Source organism: Sceloporus occidentalis, unplaced genomic scaffold (assembly GCF_023333645.1).
Source record: "Sceloporus occidentalis isolate IW3139 unplaced genomic scaffold, rSceOcc1.0.p SCAF_1, whole genome shotgun sequence".
In the NCBI taxonomy this organism is placed as follows: Eukaryota; Metazoa; Chordata; class Lepidosauria; order Squamata; family Phrynosomatidae; genus Sceloporus; species Sceloporus occidentalis.
This window is the reverse complement of record NW_028316981.1, coordinates 187258981-187279787: the sequence shown is the minus strand read 5'-3', so window position 1 is coordinate 187279787 and position 20807 is coordinate 187258981. Positions and strand designations below refer to the sequence as shown.

The 20807-nt window shown below is 43.6% G+C and overlaps 1 protein-coding gene across 2 annotated transcripts in view; it reads left to right on the top strand.

Annotated features, from left to right (window-relative positions):
• Positions 1-20807, top strand: part of LOC149323087 (3',5'-cyclic-AMP phosphodiesterase 4B-like) — a 144401-nt gene that overhangs the window by 69295 nt on the left and 54299 nt on the right. For both annotated transcript variants that reach the window (XM_089487118.1, XM_089487127.1), the window contains exons 4-6: positions 2622-2695; positions 5178-5221; positions 6262-6374. In XM_089487118.1, the coding sequence (XP_089343244.1) occupies positions 2622-2695; positions 5178-5221; positions 6262-6374 (231 nt within the window). The remainder of the gene's footprint in view (positions 1-2621; positions 2696-5177; positions 5222-6261; positions 6375-20807) is intronic.

Sequence of the window (20807 nt, the reverse complement as noted above, 5' to 3'; positions counted from 1 at the left end):
GTGTTTTGAATTTCATATATACACACAAACACACACACACACACACACACACACACGCGATGAGATATCTTGGGGATGAGACCCAAGTATAAACACAAAATTCATTTATGTTTATACATATAGCTTACAGTCAATTTTAAAGAATATTTTAAATAATTTATAATTAATAATTATAAATTAATATTTTTGCTGATGAAACAAAGTTTGTATGCACTGAACCATCAGAAAGCAAAGATGTCACAATCTCATCCACCCATGAAAAAAGTTTGGATTTTGGAATATTTTGGATTTCACAGTTCTGGATAAGGGAGACAAGACCTATACTGGTGAACTCAGAAATTTGCCCACTTCATAGGTTGGGGTTCAGTTTGGGCCTAGATAGGCGATTTGGGATTTATGAAAGATTCAGGAATATCTATAATTCATTAGATTTTCTGTAGAATTCCTTACTTCCTCCATTGAGCTAGGTATCAGTCACACTCCTTGGGCTATATCTACACAGATGATTTTATATATATATATATATATATATATATATATATATATATATATATGGTCCTCCAAATGTTTTGGACTTTAGAAGCCCCAGCCACCTTGATCAACAGTAACGAATTCTGGGAGCTGAAGTCCAAAACATCTGGAGTAGCACAGTTTGGGAATCACTGTGCTAGGTATACTACACTAGTAGTGCCTGTCCTGCAAACAAGACTGTATTAGTAGCAGATATATCCTGCCTTTCTCCTGATATAGGGACTCAAGCCACCTATCAACGAGTAAAACAAGATGTTGAAAACAGTGCAGAATTAAAATGTAGATACAGGCCCGTTACAGACGGGCCATATAGTACGCGCGGAGCGTATACTAGGGTTAGGAAGGGGCGGTGCTTCCGCACCCCCCTAACCCTAGTGCATGCTCCACGCGCACAAAATGGCAGCGGCCGTTCCACACAGCCGCTGCCATGACGACATCATGACCGCGCCACCTCTATACGGGGCGGCGTGGAGTGATGTCGTTGCTCCGCGCCAGGGCACTTAGTGCACCCTTAGCAGTGCGCCCTTAGCGCGAGGCAGGAAAGAGCTCCGTTTCGGAGCTCCTTCCTGGTTTGTGCCGCTGGGCGCAGCCTCCACACGGCTGCGCCCAGCGGTGCAAAGGAGAAAGGGGCCAAGTGGCCCCTTTCTCCTCCTCCTCCCCGCCGCCGCGGGGTGTCCTTGGGGCTTGAAGCCCCAAGGACACCCCTTTCCAGGCTGTGGGGAAGCGGCCTTTGGCGCTTCCCCGCAGCCTGGAAAGCGTCGGATCGGGGCCTCAGCGGCTGCCGGTCTACACCACCTCAAATTGTTTAAAAAACAATTACTTTTTTCAAAAAAGTTAGAAATATTATAAATAAAAAATATATTAAAAACTCAATATAAACCTTAAAATCTGAATATACTGAATTATATCAGTATATATTATATACTGATTTAAAAGCTCAACATCTGCTACCTTTTTGTGCAGAAGTCAGGAGTCTTTGATTCCCCCCCCCCCCCCCGCCCGATGTTTTGAGCCGCAATCCCCACAAAACCATTGGCCATGTTGGCTGGGACTTGCAGGCTAAAACACTTGAAGGGCCAAAGGTTCTTACTGCTGCATTAGGATTCACAACAGAGCACAGTGTAGAAATGTACAACTTCGTTGCTGCAATAATTTGACAGTAACAAAATTACTAAAAGGAAGAAAACAAGAAGAAAATAGAAATTATAGCAAAGAACAGGCCTTCATAGAGACAGTATATGTTTATGGATTTTATTTGTTGCTGCTGCTGTTGTGTGCCTTCAAGTCATTTCTTAGTTATGGCAATGCTAAGGTGAAGTATTCCAGCCACTTGTATGGACTGAGGGAGTAACAATACTCAAAGGGACTTTTCCCAAGTGTTGAGCCAGTGTGTGTGTGTGAGAGAGAGATTCCAGAATTTGTGTCTCTAGAGACTAGGGTTGATTCCCAGCTCAGCCAGGAAGCCTTTGGGCAAGTCACATACTCTCAGCCTCAGGGGAAAGTCATGGCAAACGTCCTCTAAACAAATCCTGCCAAGAAAACCCCTTAGGGGTAAAATAGGTCAGAAATGACTCAAAAGCATGCAACGATAACAAATAGTCCACCTTTGCTAATAGTAAGTAGGAAGACGATCAGCAAGGGCAAGTTTTCATTTCTGCCCCTTGCTTTTTGATGCAGATTGTTTTTAAAGAAATTCTGGGCACTTGCAATATAGCAAGTACATTTCTATACTGCTTATCCGTGAACTAGCACTCCCTAAGTAGTTTAAAATGTGTAAGCCAATTGCCCCCAACAAGTTGGGTACTCATTTCACCAACCTACAAAAGGATGGAAAGCTGAGTCGAGCTTGGAGCCCTCCTTGCAGAAATGTTGGGAAAGAAAATAACTAGGGCTCATTCCTGCTAGTACATTGGCTGGACAAAACTTTCTGTTCAGGTATTTAAACAACTTATTTTCCAACCTGTATTTTATGGCCACTGGTTCTTACTATGGTAAGGATCAGCCTCAGTTTTGTATACTTCTTGCTATTCTTCAGACTTTCTCATGGTGCTCTGTAGTCCTAATGCTTTGTGTCCATTCTCTTCCTGCAGGTCCTGGCGAGTCTGAGGAGCGTACGTAACAATTTCTCCATCTTGGCAAATGTGCCTACACCAACATCTAATAAGTAAGTGTGTCAGCCTATTTCAAGATATACTTGAATGTGACTCTTTATAGAATTTATTTCTGTTGCCTGTTCTTTCCTAGTGGTAGAGTCAGTTCTTATTCCACCGTGCTTTCAAGCTACTAGGATTTTTTAAAAATGGGGAGAAAGAGAAATGAAATGCGTTCATTCAATTTCTTAAATTCTCACAGGCTGCATGGCATACCACACCTAAGGAATGTTACTTTTTAAGACTACAGTTTCCAGAATCCGCTCACCTAAATGAGATCATTGGGGGATCCTTCAAGCTGTAGTCCAAACTAGTAACTTTTCCTAAGCCTTCTGCTAGATTATGTTTAAGATCCGCCCCTTCCGTCTGCCCCTTTCATCTTCAAATAGGCAAGAGAGGAAGTGAAGACTATAAATAGTTTTCTCAATTCACATGGCTGAAAGAGCATTAATAATAATAAGATAAGGCTCCACTGTTTTAGTGAAAATAATACTACTAGTTACACAACTTTGTAGGAACAGACCAATGGACTAATACAGTGATATTCAAAATTTGTATTCAGTCTTCATGTAGATGTCATAAAAACTTCACTGAGATGAGGTCACAGTGTGAAGACTTCACTTAGGAAATGTTCAAGCTGAGACTTCAACAAGACAAGTGAAAACTTTACTCAGAACTAGAAGACTGAATATGTTTTTTGTAAATAGCTTATGGCTTTCTGAGATAAGCAATACTGTACCTCAGTATAATGTATGTTCATGTACTGTTAATGGACCACTAATTTCATTTGTTTCTGAAAAATGCTGTGTTATTTGTTTGTATCAATCCATTGTCCATTCCTAAAAGTTGTGTTTTGTTTGGCAAGATTTGTTCAGAGGAGGTTTGCCATTGCCTTCCGCAGAGGCTGAGAGAATGTGACTTGCCCAATGTCACCCAGTGACCTTCAGGAGACACCAAGATCTTCAGGAGAAGGCTCCATTAGCAGCGATCAGGGACAAGGAGTATTGTAGTCCCAAAACAGATGAGAGGCATACACCACACAAACACACTGTTTTATTAATTTAAAACATTATAATGTATTACAAATTCTTGGTGCTGCACTCATTCACAGTTCCAGGGCATGAAAGAAACTTGTAGCACCTGGGAGACTAACTGAAGGAAAGAAGTTTGTAGCATAAGCTTTCATAAACTCAGTCTACGTAATCAGATTCCATGGCAGTAAAGCTGATTTAAAGCATCTTTTCATATTTTTTTTAGGTTTGTCTGTCTGTCTTTATCTTGCAGGTTGTCTACATGGGTGATTTACCCTGATTTTTCTGTGTCTTGTTCACATGACACAGGGCCAAAACCCCAAATTGGGTCTAAACTTCATGATACCTGATTTGGGGCTCCCTCCCCCTAACCCGCATTTAAATAACTCAACTTTTGCTGCAAGTTTTCAGCTCTTTGCAGTGATGGCTGCAGCTGCCTTCACTCATGCAGCTGCATGTGCAAGTTACTCTGAGATCAGAAGGAGACACCCAGCGTCGATAGAATGGCTCACTGCCTCATTCTGACCTCAGCAGGGGTGCCAGGCAACAAACTGGGGCCATGTGGGAAGGCAGCCACCCATCATTTGCTGCAAGAGTCAAAGCAAAGGAAGAATTTGGTGTGGGAATTCAGGACCAGAATATTCTGAGGGCAGCCTGGAGTATTCCGGCAAGTGTAGACGCACCCTTGCATTCAGATAGCTTTCAAAAAATGCTATAAAGAAAGAAGCAGCTAAAAACCTGATAATGAAAAAGTTGAAAAACAATTAAACATGTTATCATATTAAAACACCATTAAAATGTTAAAACCATAACAATAAATATGGGATGGGTCCTGTATTCCTTCTCCTTGTCGGATTATATAATGGACCCTTGGTATCCACGGGGTTCTGGTTCCAGGACAACCCCCCCCCCCTTGGATAACAACATCTGTGGATATTCAACTCCCATTAAATGCAATGGATAGTAAAATGATGTCCCATATGTAAAATGGCAAAATCAAGATTTATTTTTTGGAATGTATTTTTTTTAAATATTTGTCAAGCCATGGATGCTTGAATCCATGATAAAGAATCCAGGGATGTGGAGGGCTGATTGTATCCACCTTCCTCTCTTTACGAGGGAATTCCCTCTTTTTTTTACAACTTATCAAGGGTTGTTCTTGCTCCATAACTGCTAATCTAAAAAGGAGGAGTCACTGGTCCCTCAAAAATTAATTGCTATTGTCTTCACATTACTCACTTAAATCCCCTCAATATCTTACCTGACAGGAAGGAGAAGGGGCTTGGGTAGGTTGGGGCTTTGGTAGGCCACCAGAATATTAGCTATCTGGCAGTCTTCACACCAGGTGTGTTGTTCAAAGTAACTAGGTGGGGTGGGAATATGCCACAGACCTTTCATGACTATGTTGCAAGGAAGGCACCAGAGTCTCAGATCTTGACTTTTCTTCTCTTTTCTGCCCACTTAGGAGGTCACCCAGCCAGCCAACTGTTTGTAAAGCCACACTTTCAGGTAATGGTAATTTGGTGTTTGGGAAACTGGACGGAAATATGGGAATAGAGGGTGGGGTGGAGTGGGGGATATTCAACCTTACCACCTGGTGCTAGATCTCAAAATGAGAGAAAATCTAACATTGCAGTTGGCCTTGTATCCATTTTCCTGAACGTTTTTGCTGTTGTGCACCTTCAAGTACCTTAAGGGGAACCTACTACATGTTTTTCTTGGAAAACATTTTTTCAGAGGGAGTTTGCCCTTGCCTTTCTCTGAGGCTGAGAGAGTGTGACTTGCCCAAGGTCACCCAGTAGCTTGTCATGGCTGAGCAGGGATTTTTGAAACCTGGTCTCCCAGAGTCCTACTTAATTCCAACCACTATACCATGCTTAGTCCATACTATGGGATAACCTTTCAGATGTTGTTGGACCACACTTCACTGCATTGCTCACCATTAGCTATGTTGGTAGTGGTTGCTGTGAGTTACAGTCAAACAACATCTGGAGGGTCACATTATTCCCACCTTTACTGTATATCCACATCTTTCACTTCTCATACTGTTTTGTGTCTTAAGTTTTGCTTTCTGCTTCCTTGTTCATTTGAATGATCCTCTTGCTCCCTTTGCACTGCATTGTCAGTTCACAAGCTGCACTAGGGAAAGTTACTTTTTTGGACTGTAACTCACAAAGTTCCTCAGCCAGCATTTCATTATTACCCAAGTTGAGTTTGCTGGGCTACAAGTGATGACAGTGTTTGAAGTCTCTCCTCTCCTCATAGACTGAAATGCTATGAGATGTAGGTTTTGCGAGCCTACCTTGAGACTTGTCTGCACCTTTCACTCTACAAAGGCTCCCTGGGTTGCCCTTGCTAGCCCTGAATATGCATCATCATAGGAAACCTGACCTTCATATCCCTTTAGTGAAGCAGTTACTGTGCTGTATAGAAAGGGCAAGGCCAAAGGAACATAGTTGGTTGCGGTGGGAGAGTCTTGAGTTGTTACGCGATGCTCAAAATACCACTCAGAGCTAATATGTTGGCTTCTTCTTTTACTACTCCTGCAGAGGAGACGTACCAGCAACTGGCCAGAGAAACCTTGGAAGAGCTAGACTGGTGCCTTGACCAGCTGGAAACCATTCAGACCTACCGCTCTGTCAGTGAGATGGCTTCCAACAAGGTAGGGCAGCGCCAACATTTGCCATCTTTAACAGCTGTATTCCACCTTGGTTGCTAGGATGTTGCCAATATCTATCTCCCATTATGTCCACCAAACACTGAACCACCTGTTAATCTGTCTTTGCTGTTGGATATTACAAGTAGGACTTGAACCAAAGTGTAACATTGTGATGTGTCCCTGTTCACTGTTCCAGCCAGCCAAGCCCTCACCCATGATACTTCATTCCATTCCCTCTCTCACCCATTTTTCCACTGCACCTCCAACACCTAGGCAGCATTCAGTAGCCACTGAGCTTCTCGTCTCTCATGAAGTTGTTTGTGAGCCCTTCCCCAACATACACTTAAGGGTTTTGTTCCTAAAGAGGTGTGTGGGTATGTTTTCTTCTGCAAAATTCAGCTTCATTTTGTTCCCTGATACAGTTGCCTTGTGTGCAGATGGTGCCATTTTGGCTGCATAAGCAGCAACATGCATGTTAACTCTGGATGTTCGGACATTTAGTGGGATGTTGCAATAAAATACTGCAGCATGGAATGTTTCTGTTGAGTTTTCAGCCCAGTTCATTCCATTTCCCTCCCATTTTTCTCCCTCCCACTCCCTATTGATTATATTCAGTCCTCATTGTACTGGTCCAGGTTTGTTTCCTCCCTTGGAGTTTTATTCCCTTATTTGAGGAGTGGGTGAATTCTTGTAAGCAGGGAGTTGTTTTTCCACATTTGGTGATTTCTCTGTCTTATACTTGTATGGTGCCATTTTGGCTACGTAAGCAATAGTGCTCACAGCCTGAGCATTGGGATGATGATGATGATGATGATGATGATGATGATGATGATGATGATGTCATCGTCAATGCCAATGCCATGTTTCAGTTTGCATGCCCCTATGCACACACACTCATCCAGCTCTGTAGATGTAGTTGTAATAGTAGTTGTTGTTGTTGAGTGCCTTCAAGTCATTTCTGACTTATAATGACCTTAAGGTGGATCTATCATGGGGTTTTCTTGGTAAAATTTCTTCAGAGGTGGTTTACTATTGCCTTCCCTTGAGACTGAGAACATGTAATTTTCCCAATGTCATCCAGTGGGTTTCCTGGCCAATCTGGAAACTGAACACTGGTCTCCAGAGTTGTATTCCAACACTCAAACCACTATTCCATGCTGGCTCTACAGCTCTGTAGATATAACAAAGATACAACAAAGGTTCATGTTCTATCTCTGTAGATATAACACTGGTATTTCTATTCAACTTTGTTGTTTCCTCATACAGCATTTTAAGATCTAGCTGCCCAGGGTCTGGGAGTAAGATGAGTTCGATGAATCCTGCAACATTTGGGGTTGGATTTGAGAGCAAAAAGCTGGCAACTCTTAGGTGAAATTGGCAGCCACCATTGATCTAACCAGGGGATCTCACAACTCCCATTTCCTGAGAATAAGACCCTTCTCCAAAACATTTTTCTGAGGACTTTGATGAGAGAGATGTTTTAAACTTGAAAAACGGAAATGACTTTGTGCAGTCCAAACAGATAACGTATGTGTTTATGAAATCCCCACACTTATCAGATGTGGTCCTTCTGTTGCAGGGTAAAGCATTTCATTCTTACTTAAGAAAATATAACATACATTGTACTTTCGACTCCATACTTGCAAAGAGATTCTCTATCTGTGACGTGCATGAGATGAATCTTTGTGACCAGGAATATAAAGTATATTTGATTGTTTCTACTAATGGCTTCATTGCTGAGTGGTCAACTAGGTTTTTAAACAAAGTGGAGAGGTGCTGGGTTGGAATTGGTTGTAGAGTGTCTTGTGGCAGAAGACGGGTTGGAGCCTTAACAGAAAATTCAGGGAGCCTAGGGTGCAACTCAGGGACCCATGTGAACAGACAGCGCTGCAGGCAGCAGTGGGTGGTGGCTCTTATATCACTGGAGTAATGAATCCAATCTGGATTTGACTCTGAACTTGTTTTGAGGATAGGGTTCATCACTTTTTACATTTACATTAGGTTCATACTAAAACCAGTACAAATTCAGTGCTCTGCTGACATGAGAGCCACCAGCCCAGTTGTCTGGAGGTAAAAATTGCTTTGACTGTCTATGAGTGAATACTTATCTAGCAGTATTTCTCTCTCTTTTTTTCCTATGCTGTGTCATTAAGGGCCTTGTGAGCTAAGCATCTGTGAATGTCCACTGTATCCACATTAGCACGCTTCTTTGATTATTTTTAATTTATATCAAGTTAAAAAAACCTGAAGTTCTGTAAATGTTGTTGGACTATAACTTCCATTATCCTCACTCCTGGCTAAACTAGCTAGGGCTGATGGAAATTGGAGTCCAGCAGCCTCCAGAAGCCTACATGATTCCATAGCCTTTCGTGGAACCAAAGGCAGGGTCCATAGAGATCATTGGGCTCTCTTTTACCCATCCAAACACTGACCAGACCCATCTGCTTATCTTCAACTCATCTGTTGCAGCTTAGAGCTTCGTATTTCTGTTATCAAAAGAAAGTTTGGGGGACTGGGGGGGGGGATCCCCACCAAATATGACAGTGTTACTTTAATTGTTGGGGATATTAGCTTTTGCAAGAGGCTGGGTAACCTTTAGGACCATTTACACCTGTATATACTAGCAGGAGAGCTCCAGGTTTGGGATGAATTAAGAGGGTTTTATTTAGAAAAATGCAGAGTGCAATCACATGCACAGTAGCAGCTCACATAGGCACAGCATTCAGGAATATGGAAACTGGATAGGAGAGTTTGAGGGGTTGGCAGAGGGGTGATAATTACCCATCTGACGAGTAGACCACAGAAATCTGGCGTGGAATCTGAGGGTGGCACAGTTTTATACACAAAGCTCAGCCTGGTACAGCTGTATGCGTAGGGACTAAGTTTCCGAGATCCATACTTAGAGCTGAAATCTAGCCCCCAGCAATGGATTAGTTTGTAAAGTAACAATGGCTGGGTGTCCTTTCCCAGGAATCAACAATGGGATTCCGGACTGGTTAATGGCTTTAATTGAAGTGTGACAAAAAATAGCGATTGAATCAAGATATCTCCAGAATGGATGGACCATGAAGTTTGGCTGGTAGCACACCCTGCAGAGAGGTTGGTTTACTTGCTTTGGGTGTAAGGAGATCCTTTGTCTCAAAGTTCAAGAGGAAATATAGATGACTTTGGGGAAGGAAAGAGCACTTAGTACACCCATTTAGATAGGATTGTCTTATTGCCTGGATGTGCACATCCTTGGGCCTTGCTCTTTTTCTCCTGGGAACCTGACCTGGTGTTCTTAAAGGTCATTGTGACATCTCAAGAACATGATGGCTCTAAATATGAAATATGGGGACCCCAAATACTGTTTAGCAAAGGGTTTGCAAGGTGTGCTAACATTATCCTCCAGGACTCTTCCCCCCACCTTTTTCCCCCTTTGCTCTGATATGTTTGTGTTTGCAACTGCAGCTTAAAGGTTGTAGATATAACTGAGAACAGGGATGCCCAAGCTTGGCTTATGGGGCCCTAGTGGGACCATCATTATGTTGTGGTTGTGGTTGTTGTGTGCCTTCAAGTAAGTCATTTTCAATTTATGGTGACCCTAAAGCAAACGTGTCACTATGTTTTCTTGGCAAGTTTTGGTTAGAGGGGGTTTGACTTTGCCTTCCTCTGAGGCTGGGAGAGTGTGACTTGCCCAAGGTCACCCAGTGTGTTTTGTGGCCAAGCAGGGATTTGAACCCTGGTCTCCAGAATCACTCAGACTTCACTACACTATGCTTAGCTGTGCTATAAGTGAGAGATGCAGAAGAGAACACAGGCACAGCATTTCTAAGCTTTCATCATGGGAGAATGTGAGTTTCCAGCAGCGAAAAGGCGTGAGAGATCAGAGTTAAAACTTTCTACCAGGACAACTTCAAGCAGCCACATAGACTTGCTAATTAGAAAAATGAAGACCACATAAGATCCGAATTACATATCTTCCATGTCAGGTCTGGTTTTTCCATGCGTCAAAGACAGGGTGCTGGTTGGATGGTGGTATCATTATTATTTCAAGGCAACTTGCAAAAGTTACAGTTATACATTCACATCATACAAAAGTTAAACATTTAATTACATTAGCAATAAAATTAGAAGCAATTAGAAACATTACCATTATAAAGAAACCAAATAGACAATATATTACATGATGTAAGGCCTTTTAGCTATGCTGGTAATGTCAGATGGGAGAGTACATACAGCATTCCAAATATTACTAAGCTCCCAGCAGCCATAACCAGCATAACCAGTGGTAAGGAATGATAGGAGCTTCAGTTGAATGCCATCTGTAAAGCCACATAGTTCTCACCTCTTGTCTGAAGTTTACAATAGTAGGCAGCAACCTAGCCTTGGCCTATGAGTAGACCCAGCAGTGGGATGAGGCAAAGGGAGTCTGCACCCATGCTACTTGATAAGAAAGCAGCATATTTTTGGCTTTAGAAGCAGGATATTTTTGGCTTTCAGCTGAATCCTAACCAAAAGAAGGGGGACTATAGTGGATCGTATCTGTTTAGATTCTCTGTTAACCCATCAAATTAAATAGGTTATGTCAGTAGGCTAGCCCACACCTACATAGGAGAACATTTTTCAGGCTCTTGGCTCCAGTCTGGAAGAGGTCCTCTGGCTGGGAGGGCTCCAGCAATATTGTCACTTTCATCTCTGAGCTAGAAATTGATTAAATATATTTTTGGACTACAACTCCCAGAATCTCCAGGCAGCACAGCTAGTGAAATGATAGGGGATTCTGGGAATAACATTTCCAAGCTCTGCTGTGATCTTTAGCATTACTCTCCATGTTTGGGGATGATAATACTGGCTTACACTTGCATGGTGGGTGTAAGAATAGCTGAGGTCATGTGTTCTGAAGTGCTTTGAATGCTGCAAAGTGCACTATAGCTCCTAAGCTTTATTATTACTGTCAAGTAAGCCTTCCAGCCTGCTGTTTTTCAAGTGGCAGTTTTGCTGAGGCATGGTTCTTCATAATGTCTTTTGAGAAGATCTACTGCATGGCTCCCATTCAAGGAGTTTCCCTATAGGGAAGTAATTAGGGCAAGAAAAATATTCCCTGTAAAAACAATTTATGTTGCCCACTCCAACCTTTTTCATGATACCCAGGCTCTGCTGCTTGTGACAGGTGCCCCATAGTAGGGTGATGGCAGCAGAGAATTCTGTGGACCACCGGGTGCTTGGAATTTCAACTTCCAGAAGCCCCAAGGTTAAGGGATTGTGGAAGTCAAGAGGATCTGGAAGGGCCAGAGTTTCTCCCACTCCTGGTTTAAGCAACAGTTTCCTCTTAGATGATCTCTTACATTAGCCATCCTCTTGTCCCTTCTTGTTTTATTCCTTGTATCCTTCCTGGCTTTGGGAACATAAGTCCTGAAATACCTCCTTGTGGCTAAAGGCAGACATAGGAAAGGATTCATTCTGGGGTGGGGAAGAATACCTTGAGAAATATCCCAGTTGTACTAGCAACCCAAGCCCACTAGCAAATCATAGGTTGGATGCAGAAGTGTGGCTTGTGCTTACTTGCAGTGTAACAGTGGATGCCAGTGCAAAGCTTCTTCATCTGAGAATGGCTTTCATACATACATTATGATATTGCAATGGATTCTCTGGTTGTCCTCCCCCTCTCTGCTCATAGGCTGCAATTGCTAGGAGTGGCACAATGTTCCAGGCTGACCATATTTAAAGAAATTAAATTGCTAAGCAGGTTTCTCCTCACATAGAGATTCATGCTTGTGGTTCACAGAACCAAACACTTATTTTAGCTAGTATGTTAGTTCTGAAGTAGGTCATGCTGCTCACCTTGAGCTCTGGATGTTGTATGAAAAAGAGATTTTTTTCCTTGAGGAGACCCAGCAAGAGAGCTGGCAAATGGGGTGGGAAATGCAAGGAGACAGATGGGTAACTTTTCTACCAATCTTTTGTGGAGGTGTGGGCAGGGGGCCTGGATTATAATGATTGGTATAAGGAGGGTGTGTGTATGTGTGCCCTTCTGTCCAGTGGGTATCTGAACTATGTTAAAAATGTAGTATAGTGGATAATGAATTTCTGGATCTGTCTGGGCTGGACTGGGCTGTTCTGGGCTGTTCTGATCCAGTGTTCACTTTGTCCTGCTTGAGCAGAGAAATGATAGAACAAATTGCCCCTCCAGAAGACCCCTTATTCCTACTTCTGTGCCCTTTGGTTTTCATGTTGCACATCTAAAGCATGGAGCCGCAAAGGCAGGGTGTTTTGTGTTTGTAGATACTGAAAGGTTTGATGCCTCAGTTTCTTTGCTCTTGTTCACATGTGCAGATCAAAACAAAAATCAAAGTTTCCACCCTTGGTACTTGGTGGAGCAGGGAATGTGGGAGGGCTTGCTGATATGCCCACATGTGAGAAGGCAAGAGGAACATGTACACTGCAGGAACCTCAGACTCCATGGTAGATGCATCCTTCCCCAGGCAGTACCCGGGTGAGACATTGTTCATAATACGTTGGCCTAATATTTTGTTTAATACTAGCAGCACTTGTGCAGGAAAAATAATGTGTAATATACTTGGGATTGCTGTGATTCCTTCCTTTCCTCAGTCACAAAAAATCAGTGCTAGATTATTATTTTCTTAAAAGAAAGAAAATCAAATCAGGAACTCTTAAAAACCAGAAGCCCAGTTGACATAACATAGATCTGTTTCACACTACATAACTGTAGCATTGTGATTCCACTTGAACTGCCACAGCTACGTCCTATGGAATCCCTGGGTTTATAGTTTAGGGAGGCACTAGAGCTCTCTGGCTGAGAATGCTAAATACCTCATGGAACTACAAATCCCAGGATTCCATAGGATGTCACTGTAGCAGTTACAGTGGCATCAAACTGCTATAACTGTGTGGTGTGAAAAAATCATAGAAATTTTGATGCATATTACAAGAATCTGTCTAGATTTTGATGCCAGCCTGATTGTGTAAATACAACACATACAAACAGGCTGGCAAAGTAGGCCATTGCTACAACAACAGTCACTGCTGCCTTGTCTAGCAACTGAGCCTGTGAATCTTGCTTTTTTCTTGCCTCTCCCCAATGTCTCTCCACTATTGATTTTACCAGATTATATGCCCTTCTCAGTGCTAGAAATCAAATTAATAACAAGTCATGAAGGTCACTGTAGGTTACGTACTGATCCAAATCACCCAACAGAATGGTGGATCATTGGCACATCCACAAACACACAAACCTCCCTGCCAGTTCAAAGGCATGCCTTCCTCATTCCCAGCATAGAGCTTGCTGAGGGGTGGGAGACAGAGAGCAAAGGAGTTACTGGTTTCCAGCTATTCTGAATTACAGCATCTTGCTTTCTGTTCCTAGCCCCAGCCTGGGAGCTGGAACGTGCTGAACGTAAAGGCAAAGAACAGCTTGCCAGGAGGCATCTCTTCCAATCTCTAAATATGTTTCTTTATGCCACACTTTCCTTTGATTCCTCTGCTCCATGCAAGTAGAGCTGAATTATCTGGTCATCATCCATAAAGTGTTCCATAGCCTGGCCATGTATTATGTTGCAGAGAACGGGGAGAATGGAGAGTCTCAGACAGCTTTCCTTCCAAAATCCTCAGCTCCAAGTTAATTTGGACCCTTTGGAAGAGGGCAGCCCTCCCTTTCCCCCCTCCCTCCCTTTCCCCCTGTTGTTCACCTCAATTTGTTTAGTGAGCAAGCTCTCTCTCTCTCTTTCTTTCTCTCTCTCTCTCTCTTCTATGTACCTTTAACCACCTCCTCTCTCCCGCCCCTTTGCACCCCTCCCTTCCACTCCCTCTCTCTCACTGATCGCCACCTGACATCATATCCCATCCACCCAGCACTGCAGTGGGAGAAACGCGCACACACACACACAGATGCCAAAGCTGTGGATGCAGCTGCAGCTGAGGCTATCCTAGGAGGCACCGTCTCCGTGGTGACCGCTGCCCTCAAACACACACCCGACCAAGAGAGGATGAGGACGTGCCTCTTAGCAATGCAGTTTCTGCCTTGTTAGCTGGATTGTTGCCATGTGGTACCCAGAAATGGCTGGGAATCTCCCGACTGCTCCACCTGGATGAAAAGCCTTCCTCTGTGCAGTGGCTCTGTCTCCTTCCTCTTCTCCTCCTCTTCTGGTTCTTCTACACTTCCTCCTTCTCTTCTTCTTCTTCCTCAGCTGCTGGACTTTTTTCCCCTCTCTCTCCCATCCACAGAAGATGTGACCAGCAAAGGAGGGGAAGAAGCACATCCAAGGAGCTGAGGCAGCAGGGGCTGGTGGTGGTAGCGGTTGTGTTTTGCTTTTAGCCGGAGCAGCATTGCACTGTGGGTATTTCCCTCATCATCTGCAATCCAGCCAGAGACGTGGGACTTCCTCAGGCTTTGGCCTGTCTTGGACATCTCCCCATTTAGCACCAGCCCCTCCTGGAGAGGGGTCCAAGAAGGAAGCAGCAGAGATGTGAGGATCCTCGTGCAGGGGCAGGTTGGCCAGTAAGAGCCATGCCAGGCCCAAGCCCACTCATGGAAGGAACGACTTTGAGATATTAACCTCTTCTACCTGCCCTGCTAATACCAAGGAACGGGGGGCACCACACAGCTGCCACTCACTTGGAGAGGGGGAATACCACGTTGGTGGGTAGCTTTGAGAGCCTCTGCTGCCCACTGGCAGAGAACGGAAGATGCCCTTAGTGGATTTTTTCTGTGAGACCTGTGCGAAACCATGGCTGGTTGGCTGGTGGGACCAGGTAATTGAGATGTACCTGTGGTGGGTGTGTTGATGTGTAGAGTTTTGAGGAGGGGTGCATGAGATTTTTGATGGGCAATATTTGATCTCCCCACCACCACCTTGGTGGCTGCTCTGGTGGCTTGTTAAGGCAGGTTAAGGGGTTGATCAAAATACTGTGAGGGAATTCATCAAGTCCACTGCATGCATCATGTTGCTCTGAGTACATGGGGGTGTCTGGTAGTGTGGCCCAATGCAAAAGAGGACAGGGCTCTTGCACCTTTAATTGCTGTGTGCAAGAGCAAATTTCATTTTCTATAGCTCCCAGCAAAAGACACTCGTTCAGTTTACTAATAAAAGTGTGTAAGAACAGTGTTATCTTCTTTTGCCTCTGGCTTTCATAAATACTCGTTAGTGCAGGCATGACATCCTGGCAAGGTCAGAAACAGGCGTGACTAATTTGGGAGTGTTGCTTGTAACAACCTGGCATCAGGGGTGTAGGGTGCTGTGCTTGCCAAGAGAGACCGAAGGAGGCCTGTGTCCTTCCTGGCCGCCTGCAATGTCACATTGGAGCTGCTTCCACTAATGTATTGCCTATTCTCCCTGTGGCTAGATAGACCTGCAGCCTCAGTAGCCCTGTCTGTCTCTGATCGTCTCCTAATTCGCAAGGATCCGGGGGGGGGGGAGGGGGCAGAGACTTCTTATAGTGGGTCTTCTGCCTCTGTCTTGTCTGTTTATATGTGCTGCATGGACCACTACATATTAAGCTGCCTGAAGTTGTGCAGCTAGAACATGGGTTCTAGGGCTCTACCTCATTGTGCTCATGTGGAGCAGTTTGAATTTTGTGGTAGGAGGGTCGCAATGATGGTTGTTGACATAAATGCATGACTTACAGCTGTGATAGTTCCAGTGATATGTCAGTTTTGTGTAGTTTGGGTTGTGCAGCTTTGGTGGACACTACCTTTCCTGATGAATTGGGGGTTTTCTGGGCTGTGTGTCAAGAGTGCTTATAGAGGTCACTACACCCTTTATTCCATGGCTTGATTAACTTAACTCTATCAATGGATATAGATTCCCACTCCTATTTAAGAAAAACCAACAACCCTCTGCTAGATTTGTGATTTGGATATGTATTGTGTGTGTGTGTGTGTGTGTTGTTAGCCTACAGTTTGTGTAGGTTTTTAAAAGATTCCACCTCCCTGACAAAACTGTAGATCTTGTGGGGTTGAATGTCATTGTGTAGAGGTCAACAGGGGACTGATGTTTTCTGTTCTAGGATGTTGATAGGCAGCATGTGTGCCTCAGCGGAACAGTGGGTGTCAAGGGTTATCAATGGGATTGTTTACACCCCTGTGGTTGTTGGGGCTGTGTAAGGAGCTTAGCTGGAAAGGCCCATCTGCAGGAGAGGGCAGTGTGCCAGAAATATGTGGGTGTGTATTATTATTGGGTGTGGTAGAAATGTTTGCTTAACTGTGTTTCTCCAAGGTTGGGGGGGGGGGGGTGTCTGTTAGTAGGTTTTACACGTATACAGATGTTGCCAAAGGTATATCACCTTGTTTATCTTTGCAAAAAGCTTCCAAGAGAGGTCATTGTCACATTGGTTGGCCCAAGGCACCTAAATCTAAGAAAAGGGTTGCTCAAGTGCTCAAAACGAATTCATGGCTCAGCTAGAATTGGAATCCAAGCCCCCTCCCCACCACACACACAACTGTCCAGCAAATCACCCTCATCAAGTCTTGTATATTCTCATTTTCTCTCATTATGTCACCCTGCCTCCATGTGTTAACAGGAGAAAAGGAAGGATAACAGAAGATCTTTGGTGGAACCAAGGCCATGAGATTGGAGGTACTAACAGAGTAGATAACCTGCAATATTACCTGGCAAGCTCTAAAAATGTTAGCACCATTTCTGCCTGAGAAAAGTATGGTTAGATTCACTTACCATCCCCTTAGGTCAGAATTATTAGGGGTTTGGGCCTTTGGAAAGAACCCAGTCCTCCCCTCAGATCTTGTGCTGCTGTGTTGACATCAACATAAATGTCAAATTATGTGAGCCAAATAGCAGCATGGTATTTCAGCAACCTGAAAGCAACCAGCTTTCAGGAGTCTTCTGGTTTTTGGCAGGAGGAGAAGTTTACCCCTGTACCAATTAAAACAGTAATGGTCAAAGCATCTCCATATGTGGTCAAAACTTATAGCAAAAGCTGACAGAATAGCACTTTCCATCATTCCCTAGCCTTCGGAGCTTGTCATAAGGATTGCAGGTTGAACTGTTTTGGAAATGTTGATGGTGTCAGCATCGTCTGTGGAAATCCTGATTACTTGTCTGGTGCCCTATTTTCTCAGCTCTATATCAGAGCCACACATTTGGGCAGATGCCAGGTTTTTGCTTCCACGTTCAAGTTCCAACAGCCCTAAATTTTAGAAAGGCCTCCTCTTAATTACCAAACACTTGACACCAAGAGGGATGCAGCTGGTTCAAAACTGAATATGTGCCATATGAGTATGGGTGGTTTAAGACAAGAAGTGAGGAAAGTGCAGCTCATTGGTCATGTGCATCCACCAATTAGCATCCCCTGAAGTCCCCAGACCCTTAATTTTCCCCAGACTATTTTCAGAACGCTACAGAATGATCAAAAAACACAGTGGACAACAATCCTCAAAAAGCTCCATTTATCTTTAGGAGACCAAAAAGCCCCCCAAAATCGGCCAAAAACATACATGAAGTGACATCACTTCGGGTGGCATCGGGTGCACCTCTGTGGTCTTGGGAGGACTGTAGGAGTGGGAAAAGCCCCCTGTTCCCTCTTCAGTTGGCCTCCCCTGCTCTAATGCCACAGTAAAATTACTTGGTTGTTGTTGTGTGCCTTCAAGTCACTTCCAACTTAGGAGTACCCTAAGGTGAACCTATTGTGGGGTTTTCTTGGCAAGATTTGTTCAGAGGACGTTTGCCAATTACTAATTGTAACTAAAGTAGATCATTGCAACAAATGGATTTCCATCTTTACTTAATTTCTAATTTACTTGTTATGCTTTGCTACTTATTCAGGATCTGATTCCACAAATCTGCTCTAGCAGAGACTAGGCATTGGATTTAGGCCCAAAGATATCAACACTCTCTTTTGCCCATTATTCCACTTTCCTTTTACCTGCCCCAGCAAACCTTTGTTTGAGATATTACTGGGGATAGGATGGCCAGAACCTTGCTTCCTGGCCCTATGGACCCTACTTTTATTACTCCCCGTTCTCCAAAACATGCACAGAAGAGAGCCTATGATTTCTGACCTTTAAAACTACCTCATCATAATCCTCAGTGAGACTCACTTGTCATACTTGACTTTTCAGTATATTCCTGGAATCCCAAATTCGTACCCTTACCCTTTGCTGTCAGGGTATATAAGATGGTTTCAGTGTGTGTGACATAGAAATTGATAGAATATTTAAAACTATTTAAAAAATGTTGTCAAGAAACCTATTTTCAAGTGTCAGGAAACCCAGATGAGATGAATCCTTAAGAATCTTCACAGTTCAGAACTTAATCAGTGCAAAATGCATATGTTGCTTGTCCAAAGGAGGGCGACTAAGATGGTGAAGGGTCTGGAAATCATGCCCTATGAGGAACATCTTAGGGAGCTGGGGATGTTTAACCTGGAGAAGTGAAGGTTAAGAGGTGATATGATAGCCCTGTTTAAATACTTGAGGGGATGTCTTATTGAGGAGGGAGCTAGCTTGTTTTCTGCTGCTCCAGAGAACAGGACCCAGAGCAATTGATGCAAGCTCCAGGAAAAGAAATTCCACCTCAACATTAGGAGGAACTTCCTGACAGTAAGGGCTGTTCAACAGTGGAACACACTCCCTCAAAGTGTAGTGGAGTCTCCTTAGAGGTCTTCAAACAGAGGCTGGATGGCCATCTATCATTTTATATATTTTTTAATCAGGGATGATTTGATTGAGATTTCCTGCATGGCAGAGGGTTGGACTGGATGGCCCATGCGGTCTCTTCCAACTCTATGATTCTATGTTTTTTTGGGGGGAGGGGTTGCAAGAAAAAGCCTTTTTACACAGTCAATAGTCATTTCTGTTTAGGAAATATCTGTGCAGAAAATATCTGCACAAAAAATATTTCTGCACAAAAACCCAACATATGAATTTTATGCAGAATAAGTCCTACGCTGTGAAAAGTCTTTGAAAACTAAGGGAACATTCATGCAGTGGGAAGAAAATAACTAACATTTTTTCTTCCTTCAAGAATGAAACTAAAAAAGAGTTATTTCCTCAGTTTCTCACAGTTTGGGGGACAATTAGCTGTTCTTCTGGCTAATTGGCATGAGTCACAACAGCTCACCAAGACACTCTCCTGATCTAGCTCCATTGAACTGGAGAGGCTATTTCGCTGAGGATGCTCAGTGTCTGTTGGCTGAGATGGCCGTCTCCTCTTCCCCTAAAGCTAAGGCTTCCTTGTTTTATGGTTTTTCCCTGGTCCACCAACCAAGGTCTCCTACCTTGACAATTGAGGACTCTGGGTTTGTCTTCCATGGTATAAGCACAGCAAGGACCTGGCCATTACGATCCAGATGTCTGGAATCTAACCTCATAGGATTCACTCTCAATTTGAAATACACATCTCTGTGGCTGGCTGACTATTTGATAATCAAATTTCAAATATCCCATCCTTCCCCCAAACACCTGAAGGCAGTACATGTGGGTTCTCCCAGTTTATCCTCATAAAGTTGATCAAGTTGGCTGGGTGAAAGAGCCTGGCCAAAATCAGGGCAATTCAAAGCCAGGCTTTCCCAATTAAATATGCTACCTGGTGACGCTGTGCTCTTCAAGGTTTCAGACCTGTCAGTTTTCTTTGCTACAACCTGTAATCTTCAACTCTTAACAGTAGGCATCTCACTTTCTCTAGCACATTCTCCTGTCACCTCCACCCACCTTTTTAAATTTTTCTAGGAAAAAGGGGGGGGGGGGCTAAATAATGTCTTTACCTTTGAAACTACGTATGTGGGATCAACAATCAGTGAACCATTATAAAGTGGTCCATGATTTATAGAGAAATTTCCTCCCCTCAGAAATGGGGAGGGGCAAAGCAGGAAGATAGCACAATTTACAATCTTCTGTAGCTTTTGCATATCCTTCTGGGACTCCAGGCCTTGTTGGTTTTGCCCTCCAAATCTCCTTCCCCCAGGCTGAGCAGCATCCCATCAGGCCTACCACCATATGCATGTCAGCTTCTTTTTATTAAAATGGACTTTCAAATGTGTTCCTTCATCTTGATCTGCAGGTGATATGTGGACTGTAGCCCCTGCCCTATCCTATCCCTTTCTGCCCTTAATAATGACTTGATTCTCTTGAACAATGTTTTCCAGTGTAAATTTTGACCTAATTTGCCACATGCTGCTCCAGATTCTGGAACCCAATGTGGGCTATGTACTGTCTAATACTTTGGGGGAGCTCTTCTTCCCTTCTGCTACTTACGCCTGTCAGTAGGTCAGGACATCGATTTGTCAGTGCTTGAGACTCTCAGTTATTTGATTCCTTCCACATTGAACTGGGTGCATTTGTTTGGTTCCATATAGTATTGGGTCTTTACAGCATAGGTGGACAAAAAGTAGCCCAGTGGACACCAAGGCTGTTTTTTGCAGATGCCAAAATTCCCCTTTTTTCTTGCAAAACAAGTAAAATGGTCTCTCCTGGAAGCCTTCCAG